Source organism: Coptis chinensis, chromosome 3 (genome assembly GCF_015680905.1).
Source record: "Coptis chinensis isolate HL-2020 chromosome 3, ASM1568090v1, whole genome shotgun sequence".
NCBI classification, from domain to species: domain Eukaryota; kingdom Viridiplantae; phylum Streptophyta; class Magnoliopsida; order Ranunculales; family Ranunculaceae; genus Coptis; species Coptis chinensis.
The window spans coordinates 55517305-55530184 of NC_141458.1; the positions used below are offsets into that span (position 1 = coordinate 55517305).

At 41.7% G+C, this 12880-nt stretch overlaps 2 protein-coding genes across 2 annotated transcripts; both read left to right on the forward strand.

Moving 5' to 3' along the window:
• Window positions 1–6782: 6782 nt before the first annotated feature.
• On the forward strand, window positions 6783–7961 carry LOC147510079 (uncharacterized). The gene is made up of 3 exons (XM_086598001.1): window positions 6783–7259; window positions 7371–7445; window positions 7524–7961. Exons 1-3 carry the CDS (start codon window positions 6783–6785, stop codon window positions 7959–7961), a joined length of 990 nt encoding a protein of 329 aa, XP_086454127.1.
• A 2311-nt stretch (window positions 7962–10272) lies between these two features.
• Window positions 10273–10680, forward strand: LOC147510080 (uncharacterized). The gene has a single exon (XM_086598002.1). It carries the CDS (start codon window positions 10273–10275, stop codon window positions 10678–10680), a length of 408 nt encoding a protein of 135 aa, XP_086454128.1.
• The last annotated feature ends 2200 nt before the right edge of the window (window positions 10681–12880 follow it).

Consider the following 12880-nt stretch of genomic DNA (forward strand, 5'->3'; position numbering starts at 1 on the left):
AACTTCCCTAGGGGACGATAGAGGCTCCGGTTTAGTCCCCCCCAACACTCTGGGGAGCAAATGAAGTTTTGTCTACCTTGGACAATGGTTACGTTTTCTATGGACATAGTTTGCAACAGGCATAGTGTCAGGCAAGTTGTTAGTTGAAAAATTTGTTGCATCCGTGGTGACCTTTATCGCTGATCGTGGTGACCTCTGAGTGGAAGCAATACCAGACACCCTATTTAGGACTGTGTTTTGGGTTGTAGCCTTATTTTTTGGAGGGTTTCCATTCTTCTTCAGAGTTGCCGGAGGTGTCTTCTTCAAAGGTGGTGGTACTTGTTTCTGATGAGGTTATATACTAAAAGCATTACTTTTGTATTAACTCTAATTCTTTATATTTTGAATGAGAATCATATGGGCAAATGTTATGCATATTATATATGTTCTTAGTTATATGCATGTGTCTAATACTTTATGTTGTAGATGATATGGTGTGTGGTGACACACAGAAGATCATATCATCAGTACCTTATAAAGTATAAGTAAACGTTCACAACCTAGATGGATTTGGACAAACCATTGGTACGGTTGTAGTATAATCTGGTATTAGTCTATCTTGACTAAAGGTATACACTAGTACACTTTGTGTGTATTGAACAGGACCAAGTGAGGTTGTTTCTCTTTATACTGACTATATAAGAGAACAAACACCTTTGTTATTATGGGTGCTTGTCCTCTTAATCTGGACATAATAATAGGAACTTACGTGCATTGTACATTGCTTTAAATCATCAATGAGTGAGATTCATTTGTGAATCAACAAACTCGATGGATTGGGTAATGACATTGTATGTAAGGTGTGTTGTTGATTATAGAAGGAATCTGTGACCCGCAGGAAGTCGGGCTGATAATGTCCCCTTGAAGAGCTCATAAGGATTGTCATGGTGGATTTAATCCAACATGACAATGAGGTTGAGTGGTACTACTTAAGGATATAAGAAGTTGATTAATGTAGTTGTCAGTAACTTGACTTAATTAACGAGCATTCGATATCTTAAACACAGGGAGATCAACAAGCATATAATATGGAGCCCATAAATGTAACACGTAATTTGGGATTAGGGCGGTAGTGCAACAATGGCCGTTAGTGAAATAAGCCATTTGTTGACACACTTGGGCCGTGTGTTCTGAGCGAACATGGGAAGCTCAAGCCCGTCAGGAGGTCCAACCCTAATTTCTCCTCATAGTCCCTGTTGTAGCTTATAAATAGTAACCTTTCTCTCTTGGCCAAATTTACTATTCATTGTTTGAAAAAGAGAGACAAGGAAAGAGAGAAAGAAAGGGTTGTTAGACGTTGCCCACACAACTTCCATTCTAAGGATAGGAATACAACAGAAGATCAAGAGGTTGCTGATTTCATAGAGCTTGGATTCTCAGAGTTATCTTAGCCGATCTAAAGGTATGATTTCTATCCAAAACCGTGGACACCCCTTATTCCACTGCACGTGGGTTTTTGCGGTTTATAATCATTCAATGCAACCATAACGGTTCCTACAGTTTCTTGTTCAAACTTGCGGTTTCTTGATTGTTTGTCACAGCAGCAACATGTGTCTTCATGGTGATGATCGTATGTTGTTTCTTAGTCATACTCCCCAGTTTTGTGGAGCTGCTTTCCCTTGCAGTGGGACGTCGCACCTTTTTCATAGTGTACTCTTCTTCACTTCTAACCCATTCTTCATCTTCATCCTCTTCCCCATTACCCTCACTATTTTCACTGCTAAGTTCTCTTCTAGCCTTTTTCTTGACAACTATATTGGGTTGGGCAGTCGCATGAGTAGCAACAAGGAACTCTTCTGCAGCCTTGTTCATCACCTGAAATGAATAAATGGAAAGGAAACAATAAGAAACAAAAATGCAAAAATGGTATAAGAATAGTAAGACAAAAAAAAGCTCTGTATCATAGCCATACTGATTCAGTCTTCTGGTTTAGTCTTCTATTTTCCAATAGGAGATTGTATGCCAGAGTCAGACTGACCTTCTCTCGCTATCACAATAAAACATAAACGTATTAAAACAAGCTTGAAAATATGTTTAACAAAAATGAATTTTGAAGGCTGTGAACACTTGGGTTAATGAATATTAATATACACCTCCAAAGCATCTTTGACCACCGGTTCTTCCCTAACAACTGGGGGAATGTCTAACCATTCCATAACCACTAGTTTTTTCTTGCTACTAAGCTTTTTATCCCATGCACTGTTGCGGCAACTATGTCAAGCAACTCGCACCCACCCTTTAAACCATGGGAAGGTCAATGGATCCAACCTTCTTGCCTCCAGAGATGGAATGTGGAGGAATACCCAAAGGGTGAATGCAAGGGCACAACCCTGGAGTGTGCCAGTATACTGCTAGGTAGCGCCTTGGGGAAAGTGGTCTGTAAAACTATGATACAACTGTTCCAACTTTTTACAAAGGAGTTCATAGGCAAGATACCCCAAGGAAAAGCATCATACACCTCCAAATCAGCAGCAATGTCAGCCCATCTTACATTGACTCTTTTCGAGCCAGTAGGTATGAGGAAAGCTCCAAGGGCATATAGCTTATTAAGGCGATGTATGTCATTCTTCATCTTCACATTGTGTAATGCATTAGCCTTTTCCACCTCCCTATCTTGCTCAATAGCAATCAGTCGAATTTGACCACATAGGGAACCACGACTTTCCTTAAAACACTTCAATCCAAAATCAGTCAGATTCTTGGGATTCAAATCATAATAGTTGTTGCTTGGACGGGCGGTGGAAAGCCCGATGAGTAGCGAGAAATCGGAAGACTTAAAACTGATATATTTGTTCCCAATATGGTAAGTCAATGGTGCAATTCGTCTTTTCAGAATGGAGACAGCCAATTGGGGGTGGGTAAAATGATTATACTTCCTTTGTTTTGGATCTAGAGGGTCCACATTTCCATCAACAGTCAGTAGAAATCCAAATGGAGATAAAGCAAACCTACTTTTTTCCTCCTTATCAAACCCTTGGAAAAGCTTCTCTCGAAGCATTTTTGGACAATAGCGAAAAGTAATCTTTGTTCCTGGCATCCATGCCAGTGATTCAAGTTTCTTCCTTTTTCCACTAGACAGCACACATCAAGCCATAGTGTGATAGTATTAGGACAACAAAGCATGGGTAAAAGCAACTATGGCTATAGGCAATTAAATTAATTAGACGCATACTGCCTAAATATAATCGAATTCTCTCAGGTCGACCCAATATCAAACACAGAGAACTTAAGTATTAAATTAAAACTAAAATACCAAATAAAGGAATAATCCTACTAAGGTTTTCTTTTTTATTAAAAAAAATATGTAATCAAAGCCAACTGTATAAAAGCAAGGAATAAAAAAGACGAACCTTTCAGTTTTGGGGCGTATCTTTTTAGGGTTTGTCATGATTTAGGCAATTCTGAGTTAGAGAAGAAATTCAGTCACGGTTTAAGGAAGAATTTGGAGGGGTTGGAGTTGATGTGTCAAACAAGCGTACATCTCAGTTCCTAATGGTATTTTCCCCCGGCCCCAAAACTGATGTTATCTGGTACGCCACACACATCATAATTAAAGTGGCAGCATGGTCCGTCTGTAAACCAAGTGTGACCATCACAATAGACTTTCTAGGATAACCCAACTGCCTTATAGGACAATATAAAGATGGTTAAGGGCATTATAGATAATAGTATCAAACGGTTATTAATATACAGTTAAAGTACTGATGAAATACAATTATCCAAATGATTTGGCTATTTCTAACCGCCCTATAGAGAGAATACCACGGTTATAAAACCAGTAACATAGAAAAGTAGGTCCTGAAAAGTCCTATGTCTTCACCATTTCAAAAACACCATCAACCAGAAACCAAGTGTGACCATCATAATAGACTTTGCAGGACAACTCAACTGCCTCATAGGACAATATAAAGATGGTTAAGGGCATTATCTATATAATAAAACAGCTTGGTCTTTAAGCGCTTTGTGTGAAACCTACATCGGACGAATAACAATTAATTCAATCAATACATCTGACGGTAGACAGACACGATTAAAGAGTAAATTGATTCCAATTAGGAAAAAACTCAAAGATATTGATTGATCTTAATCCTTATATATATATATATATTAAATTATATCTGATATCTTCATTCGGATATATATATCCACGGGATCTAAGGTTATATAAATCTAATCTAAGTTGATTCCAATTAGGAAACTACTCAAAAGCTATCCAAGGCTATATAAATCTAATCTAAGTTGATTCTATTTAGGAAACTACTCAAAAGCTTGTAAAGATTTTGATTGATCGTTAGCTTCATAACTTGTGTCATTAGACCTAACCGATTGTAGTGTCTAATTTTTCTGCGAAAAAAATAATCGAGGTGTGTTTGGTTTGAGTCATGATTCTTGGAAAAACGGTGAGTAAATATAGAACATCACTATGTTTTTGTAGGGGAGAGAGTTTGAGCTGAATGTTTATTGGAATGCAAAGAAATATGAAATAAGAGGATAATCCACTTCTCAGGTGTTTAAGTGGTTTGTGTGAAGCCTACATCGGATGGCTAATAGTTAATATAATTAGTACATCTGACGGTAGACCATCACGATTAAAAAGTAAGTTGATTCCAATTATGAAACAATCTTTATGAAAACATACTCAAAGAAATTACTAGTAACTTATCTATAATTTATGAAATTTATCTAAATTTATCTAAAGTTATTTAAATTCTAACGTACTGATGATATTAATCCTCATAGCCTTCTTATCGACAAACTCTAACATCGGATGCCTAATAGTTAATACAATCAGTACATCTGACGGTAGACTGGCACGATTAAAGAGTAAGTTGATTCCAATTAGGAAACAATCTTTATGAAAACGTATTCAAAGAAATTACTACTAACTTATCTAGAATTGATGATACTTATCTAAATAACTTATCTAACTTATTGTATTAACCCCTTTTTAGTCTACTGAGGTGGCATGTCCGCAGGCCTGAAGTAAGATAAGAAAAAGAAGGCGTGAAACACCTGATCTGGGCCGCGGCTCTGCAAAAGTGGTCGGGCCGTACAGCAGCATGGGGAAACAGAGCGGTCAAAGTCAAAGAGGAGGCAAATTAATAGAGAAGGAACGGGGGGTACAACAGCAAGGCCGCGGAACCCTAAGAGGACAAGTGTGCCAGTGTGGACCAGAGGATGGGAAGGAGATCAATGGATAGGAAAGAAGGTAGGAGGATATAAATAGGAACATTAGAGCAGAAAGAAAAGAGAGGGGGAAAAAAAAGAAAGGAAGAAGAAAAAGAAAGGGGAGAGAGTGGGATAGATTAGGACATAGGATCTTAAAGGTTGTAATTTGTGTGCATATATTTGGCGCCATTTGTGGGGACGAGGTAGGTCGACGATTTGAGAAGAAGGGGAAGGTTCGAAACATGGCTCCAGCTAAGAGAGGAAGAGGTATGGGAATAGGTAGAGGAAGGCTGGCGAGGGAGGAGGCCGTTCAGAACGAAACGACGAGCATGGAAAACATAGAGGTGGGGGAAGAGGAAGTTGAAGATGTGGTGGCTGAGGCAACTAGGTTGCTTCAGGAGGAGGTAGGCAGACTTAGGGAAGAAAATGAGGAGTTGAGGAGAGAAAGAGAAGACACTCAGGGAGGAGCGGAAACCGTAGTGCCTGCGAGTAGTGAAGTGGAACTGCAAAGTGAGGAACTTCCTCAGGAAGCCGCGGTGGACCGTGCTGGAGGCATTACCATGGAAATGGTGCAGACGATGATCGAAAGAGACAGAGAGGCCAACCACGCGGTGGAAAAGGAGAAACACGGCGCAGCAAAGAAGGTGGTGGACAGCCTGAATCAGAATCCACTTGCTGATTCAGTCTGGAATTCGGATGTACCCAAAAGGTTCACCCAGCCGCGGTTTGAAAGGTACGATGGGAAAAGAGATCCAGCGGACCATTTGCATCACTTCCGGCAGCAGATGCCACTGTGGCAAGAGGCGAAGTATGATGGCCTCCGGTGCATGATGTTCTCCGCCAGTCTAAAAGGGGGAGCATCCGACTCATACTATCGGTTGGCGACGCAAAGTATACAAAGGTTCGAGGAGTTAGAGCAAGCTTTTGTGAATCATTTCATCCATCAGAAGACGAGGGTGGTGGACGTAACAGATCTTTTTAATGTCAAGCAGAAGTCCGCGGAGACACTTATAGACTTTCTGTGCAGATTCAAGGAAGAGACCCTAAGGGTGGAGAGTTTGGACAAGTGCACCGTGGTCATAGCATTCCAACATGGACTAAAGCAAGGAACTAGGGTGCATGAATCAGTATTAAAGATTGAAGTTACCACCTTGCATGCTTTGTACTTGAAGGTAGAGAGGTATATCTGATACGATGACATTTTGCAGAGAAATAGTAAAGAACCCAAGAAACCCGACAAGTCAATGCATGCCATGGTCGCAGAGGATAGGAGGGACAGAGACAGGGCCGCCGCACGGGACGGAGGAACCTATAGGGGGGAGACACAGAGGGCAGAAAGGGGCAGGGACCAAGCCCGAAGGGAGTACAGGGAGAGAAAACCTTACCGGGAGATAGACTTGACTCTGTTGAACAAGCCGTTGGAGGAAATCCTGCCCCTGATCAAGGGACAACGACATTACGAAGAAGCGCGGAGCTCGCCTAAGGAGATAGAGGGAAAGCTGTTTTGCGCATACCATCAGGTTAGGAACCATGCTACCAAGGAATGCTTTGCTTTATAATGGTTAGTAGAGAGAATGATTGGGAGAGGACAAATAAAGGAACATGTCAAGGAAGTTCAGCCGATCACGGGCAGAATCCTGGGCACGATAAATGTTATATTCAGCGGAGAAACGCTGGGGAGGAACACCCACAGGGATAAGGTGAGGAAGAAAACCAGTCTGCAGCAGATAAACAAAGTTGTGAGCGGTCCGCGGCCAGTTCCAGGAAGTAGCAAAGGAAGTGACAGGATAGAGTTTACTCCAAAGGATCTGGATTTGGTGAGCTCTCCACACGAAGATGCCTTGGTGATTACCATAGCGATGGGGAATTACATGGTGAAGAGGGTGCTGATAGATTGTGGAAGTTCAATGGATTTGTTGTTCCAAAGTGCGATGGAAGAGATGGGAATAGAAAAGGAGCAGATGAAGCCTCCACGGACTAACTTGTTCAGGTTCAACGGCAGCATGACTGAGCCCTTGGGGGAGCTAGTACTGTCGGTGACTACGGGACCGGTGACAATTTTCACCAAGTTTATGGTAGTGGACACTAACTCGCAATACAACACGATCTTGGGAAGAAAATGGATTCATGAGATGAGGGCAATTCCCTATACTTATTACCAGGTGATCCGTTTCCCAATGAATAGGGGAATGTACGAGATAAGGGGTGATCAGGTCATGGCTCAGAACCTCCACCAGGTGACAGCGAAGGGCCTAGTATGCGCACCTAGTAAGGGGATGCCGGAGATGGGGGACAGTCTGGCATAGGAATTATAGATCGCGGTCGAAGAAAAGAGGCTGCTTATCGGGAGCAAGACAGTGGACGAGATTGAGGTTGTGAGCATCGAAGCGGCCGAGGAGGAGAGGTTTGTGAATATAGGAACAAGTTTGTTAGAGGATTGGAAGGCGAAACTGATTGCCTTGTTGGCTGAGAACAACGATGTATTTGCATGGACCATCGAAGATTTGGTGGGATTGGACCCAGAGTTTGCGTGTCACATATTACATATACGGGAAGGGGCCCGCCCGGTCCAGCAGAAAATAAAGAGCATGAAACCACAGTATGCACAAGGAATTCAGGAGGAGGTAAAGAAACTGAAGGATGCGGGTATCATCCGCGAATGCAAGTTCACTGAATGGCTGTCGAATGTGGTAGCAGTGCCTAAAAAGAACTGGAAAGTGAGAATGTGCATGGATTTCACAGACATCAACTAAGAGTGTCCAAAGAATTGTTACCCGATGTCGCAGATAGATGAGTTGGTGGACCGAACTACAGAGTATAATTTTTTTCATTCATGGATGCGTCGATGGACTACAATCAGGTGGTGATGTACGGCCCGGACCAAGAGAAGACGGCATTCATAGTGGAAGACGTACTGTTACACCAGGATACCTTTTGGTCTGAAGAATGTGGGGCAACATTTCAGAGAGTGGGAGAAAAGATGTTCGGTGCTAAAGTTAGAAAGAAGATGGAGATCTATATAAACAACATGGTAGAGAAGTGTATGACTGAAGAGGAGCATTTGGAGGGGCTGAAAGAGACATTCGCCATATTGCAAAGAAACAAGCTGATGTTGAACCCCGAGAAGTGCACATTTGGGGTAACATCCGGGAAATTCCTGGGATATATAGTCACATACCGCGGCATAGAAGCGAACCCATATCAGATTAGGGTTTTACTAGAGATGTCGTCCCCACAGAATGTGAAGGAAGTTCAGAGGCTGGCTGGGAGGGTCACGACGCTTAATAGATTTATATCCAAGTCATCGGACAAGTGTCGGCCCTTATATCTACTGTTAAGAAGGACGAGTGACTTCCAATGGACCGAGGCATGTGAAAAGGCATTCCAGGAGTTGAAAGAATATTTGGGCAAGGCCCCGATCCTATCGCGGCTAGGACAGGGGGAGAAGCTATACTTATACCTGGGGGTGTCAGAGTGTGCGATTAGTTCAGTATTGATAAGGGTGGTGGGAAAGACTGAAAGGCCGGTGTATTTCCAAAGCAAAACAATGTTGGACGCCGAAAGAAGGTATAGTAGGATAAAAAATTATGCCCTGGGACTGCTCTTCTTAGCGCTAAAGTTGAAACCATACTCCAATGCTCATTCTGTTGTGGTAGTGGCTAACTTACCACTCAAGCAAGCATTGAAGGCCGAGAAATTGGGAAGAATGTTGAAGTGGGTCGTGCTGCTCAACTCTTATGAGATCGAGTACCAAGCTAGGACCGCCGGGAAGGCCAAAGCGATGGCGGAGTCCCTGGCAGAGGACCCCATCTGGGGGGAAGAGATGGTTATGGAGCAGGAGGCGGACCAAAACCACGACCCCTTGGATCCGTGGGCGAAATGGTTAGAGGGTATTCGTGGATGGAACAACTATAGATACTGGGAACGGAATTGGGGTGCTGGTTACCCCCGAGAATACTCGCCTGGAGTTGTCAATGAAATTGGGTTTTGCGGCTTTGAACAACAAGTATGAGTATGAGGCAGTGATAGCGGAGATGGATTTGGCCAAGGATTTGGGGTCGCGAACTGACAGTGTATTCGGATTCTTATTTGGTAATATGTCAAGTCAATGGAGGATTTGCGGCGCGGTGCCCTCGGATGGCCAAGTATCTAGAGGTGGTACAGAAAAAGGCAGGAAAATTCGAAAAGATCAGCTTTGTTCATCTAGGCAGGGGGGAGAATAGACACGCCGATGCCTTGGCGTACGTGGTCGCAGTACTCCCTGGGACAGAGGGTAGATCTATTGAGGTCTGGGCACTAAGCAAACCAAGCACCGCGGAGGACGAGGATGTGTGCCTAGCTATTGAACAAGAGCATGGATGGATGGAACCCATCAAGAGTTTCCTATTGGGGATAGATACAGGGGATAAAAGTGAGAGAAGGAGAATGGAATAGAGGTCAAGGAGATGCATTCTGACAGACGGTGAGTTATACCGGTGAAGCGTCAGTGGACCACTTCTGAGATGCCTGGGGCCACAGAAAGCGTGAGAGGTGTTAGGAGAGGTTCACGAAGGGGATTGTGGAAGCCACTCGGCAGGGAGGACGACGGCCCACCGGTTGCTATCTCAAGGGTACTTCTCGCCCCACATGAAGAAAGATGCAACTGAGTACTCAAAGAGGTGTCGAAAGTGTCAGACCTTTGTGCCATTGATACATTCACCTGCAGAACCATTACACAAGGTCTTTAGTTCGTGGCCATTCGCTATGTGGGCGTTGGATGTCTTCGGGCCCCTGCCTTTGGCCAGTGGCAAAAGGAGGTTTATGCTGGCCGCGATAGATTATTTTATGAAATGGGTTGAGGGGGTGGCCCTTCAGCAGGTGAAAGAGGAATAGGTGAGAAAGCTTTTATGGGAGAATATAATATGCCGGTTTGGGCTGCCACACACCATCATCGCGGACAATGACACTCAGTTCACGAGGGGAAAAGTGAAGGCCTTCCTCCAAGCCTATAAAGTAAAGCAAGGGTTTTCAGCCCTGTACAATCCTGAGGGGAATGGTTAGGCAGAGTCTTCCAACAAAGTTATCATGGATAATTTAAAGAAAAAGTTGGAAGAGCGCAAGGGGTGCTGGGCAGATGAGTTAAATGATGTACTGTGGGCGTATCGGACTATGTTGCGGACATCTACAAGAGAATCCCCCTTCGTAATGGCCTACGGAGTGGAGGCAGTGGTCCCAGTGGAAATGATTGCTTCGACGACTAGAACCAAGGCGGTAGAGGCAGGGGTTAATGAGAGAATACTGGCTGAAGAACTGAACCTCACAGAGGAGAGGAGAGACACTACGTGCATCCGATTGGAAGAGTATCACCGCAGGTTGCAGAGACAGTATAACAAGTGGGTGAAGCCGCGGACATTTCATGTGGGAGATCGGGTACTTCGGAGGGTGACCCCAGCCACCAAGGAGGAGACAGACGGGAAGTTAGGACCCAACTAGGAGGGACCTTACACCGTGGTGGAGGCAGGTGAAAAAGCTCGCAACACGTAATTATTTATATGTCGTTGTTTGTGTTACGTATCTTTTGCAAATCTTACTTAGCCTATTAAATATTGATTAGTATAGTGGCTAGCAAGGTATCAATCCTACTCTAAATAATTAACTGATGATGATAGAAATTTCTAATCTAAATTACTCTAATGGATGCAAGTAAAAGATGTGGCTAAGTAATAATTAATATATGGTTGATTTAATTTGAGATTTAAACTATGCATAAACTAAACTAAACTAAATATATGAATATGAATCAAGAGAGAGAATATCTTGGGAGAGATGAATCCACCAAAATCATAGAATTAGTCTAATAGATCTACCTATCATGCTTAATATAAATCACCAATAGAAACTCACCATACCTACAAACCTTATGCTCATAACCATGATGATAATATGTGGCTTTCAATGTGTTTTCTATCTTTCCATTAAATACTTCTTCAATCTCCAATGATATCTTCTATCTAACCAAATTGTGCTTTAAGTGGCATTCAATATACAACTCTAGGTGCCATGGAAAATCCACATGTGACATTAACCATACAACTAATTGAGGTGCCATAAAGAATCCAATCATCACACTAGAACACTAAAACCTAGAAGAAAAGAATCTAGGGTTTATGGTATTTGGCTCTACACAATCATGAATTACCCTAAGATCTCCTAACCTCAACAGGAGCGTTAGATCAATGGACGAATAAGAAAAAACTCAATGAGGGATTTAAACTAAAACATGATAGAAGAAGAACTAAACTAAAACATATGAAAGAGGCTTCATCTCCCCTCCCAAGAGAAGGGAGATTAGCCCCTCATACTATGCTATGAACACAATATGAAAAGGAATAATCTTTATAACTATTAATGGTGAAAAGATCTGAACTTTCTTCTCTCTTAATTCTAGATCTAAGATGCAAAACACTAAATTTCCTAGATGATCTAAACTGAAGTTTTTGTGCCTTATATATTGGCTTACATGCTCGTCTAGATAGAGATCCGAATCCTATGTTTATTTGGTGTCAAACTCTCTGTAATCTTTCTAGAAGCAATCCTAGAAAAGTTAAATTCGGTTGGACCAAAGTTGGACGTGGCCCACTTTTCCCTGCAGGCTATTTTCCAAGCTGCAGCTTCTGACAGCTTTGAGTTTCCTAATTCTTGTGAAACTCTGACTTCTTTTCCATGTTGATCTCATCTTCCTATGAAGTTGAAATTAAGGCTTTGAGATCAGATTGAAGACTCTTCTAACTCAATTATTATCCTCTTTTAGAGTCCCATTAGGGTTGGCACTTATGGAGACAAATATGACATTTTTGCCCTAGGCCTTTAGTTGTAATTCCCAGTAACTCCTTTTTGACTTGTTTGACTTCTTTTCCCTCCATATTTCATATTTAGGTTCTTTGACCTACAAAAACTCAAATTGCATTATATTAGAATATTTAAATATAAAATGGAGACTAACATACAGATAATTGGGGTTATAAATCATTACTTTTGAGCACTTATCACAACCCCCAACTAGCATTTTGCTAGTCTCTTAGCAAATATGTGGTATACTAGAGAAGTGTTCAAAGCTAACAATACTAATTAAATAATAAACTAACTCACTTTCGCAGGCATCACGGTTGCATTTAACATATGCAACAAGGCCTTAAACCTTTAAGTTACCCTTAAAGGATGAGTTATAGCCTCGTGAGGGTTTTCAGTTGATATACTCACAAAATCAATTTTACATATGAACTATGGTGAAATCTAGAGAAAACAACTTTTTCATGTAAAATGTCTAAATCAAAAGTTTATTACTTATCACACCCATGATCATAAAACATTAGGCTAAGGTTCTATTCATAAAGATAGAAAAGACTGACTAATCATCCTAACTAGAGCTTATTCATTTTTAACCATTTTGATTCCTTTCTCTTTTCCAAGCAACGAAATGTCTACCTCACCTTTGGATTAGTATTTTGACTTCAAATCTCACCTTTTCATACACTCACAAGAAATCTCTCTCAGATAAGTTTTCTATTTTACCTCCATATGTAGGGAAATGAGTAAAAAGTAGAACATCCCACATATTTAGTCAGAAAGATGGAAATTTGCAAATATATAAATAAAGTTTCATGGAAAGAATGTCAATCACATTTGAAGTCTC

Excerpts from the sequence above, each read along its gene's own strand:
- LOC147510080 (XM_086598002.1), top strand. The coding sequence starts at position 10,273 with ATGGATAATTTAAAGAAAAAGTTGGAAGAGCGCAAGGGGTGCTGGGCA.
- LOC147510079 (XM_086598001.1), top strand. The coding sequence starts at position 6,783 with ATGATTGGGAGAGGACAAATAAAGGAACATGTCAAGGAAGTTCAGCCG. Across the intron at positions 7,260-7,370 it reads TGTCGGTGACTACGGGACCG|GTGATCCGTTTCCCAATGAA; the intron begins GTGACAATTTTC and ends ACTTATTACCAG. Across the intron at positions 7,446-7,523 it reads TGGCTCAGAACCTCCACCAG|ATCGCGGTCGAAGAAAAGAG; the intron begins GTGACAGCGAAG and ends TAGGAATTATAG.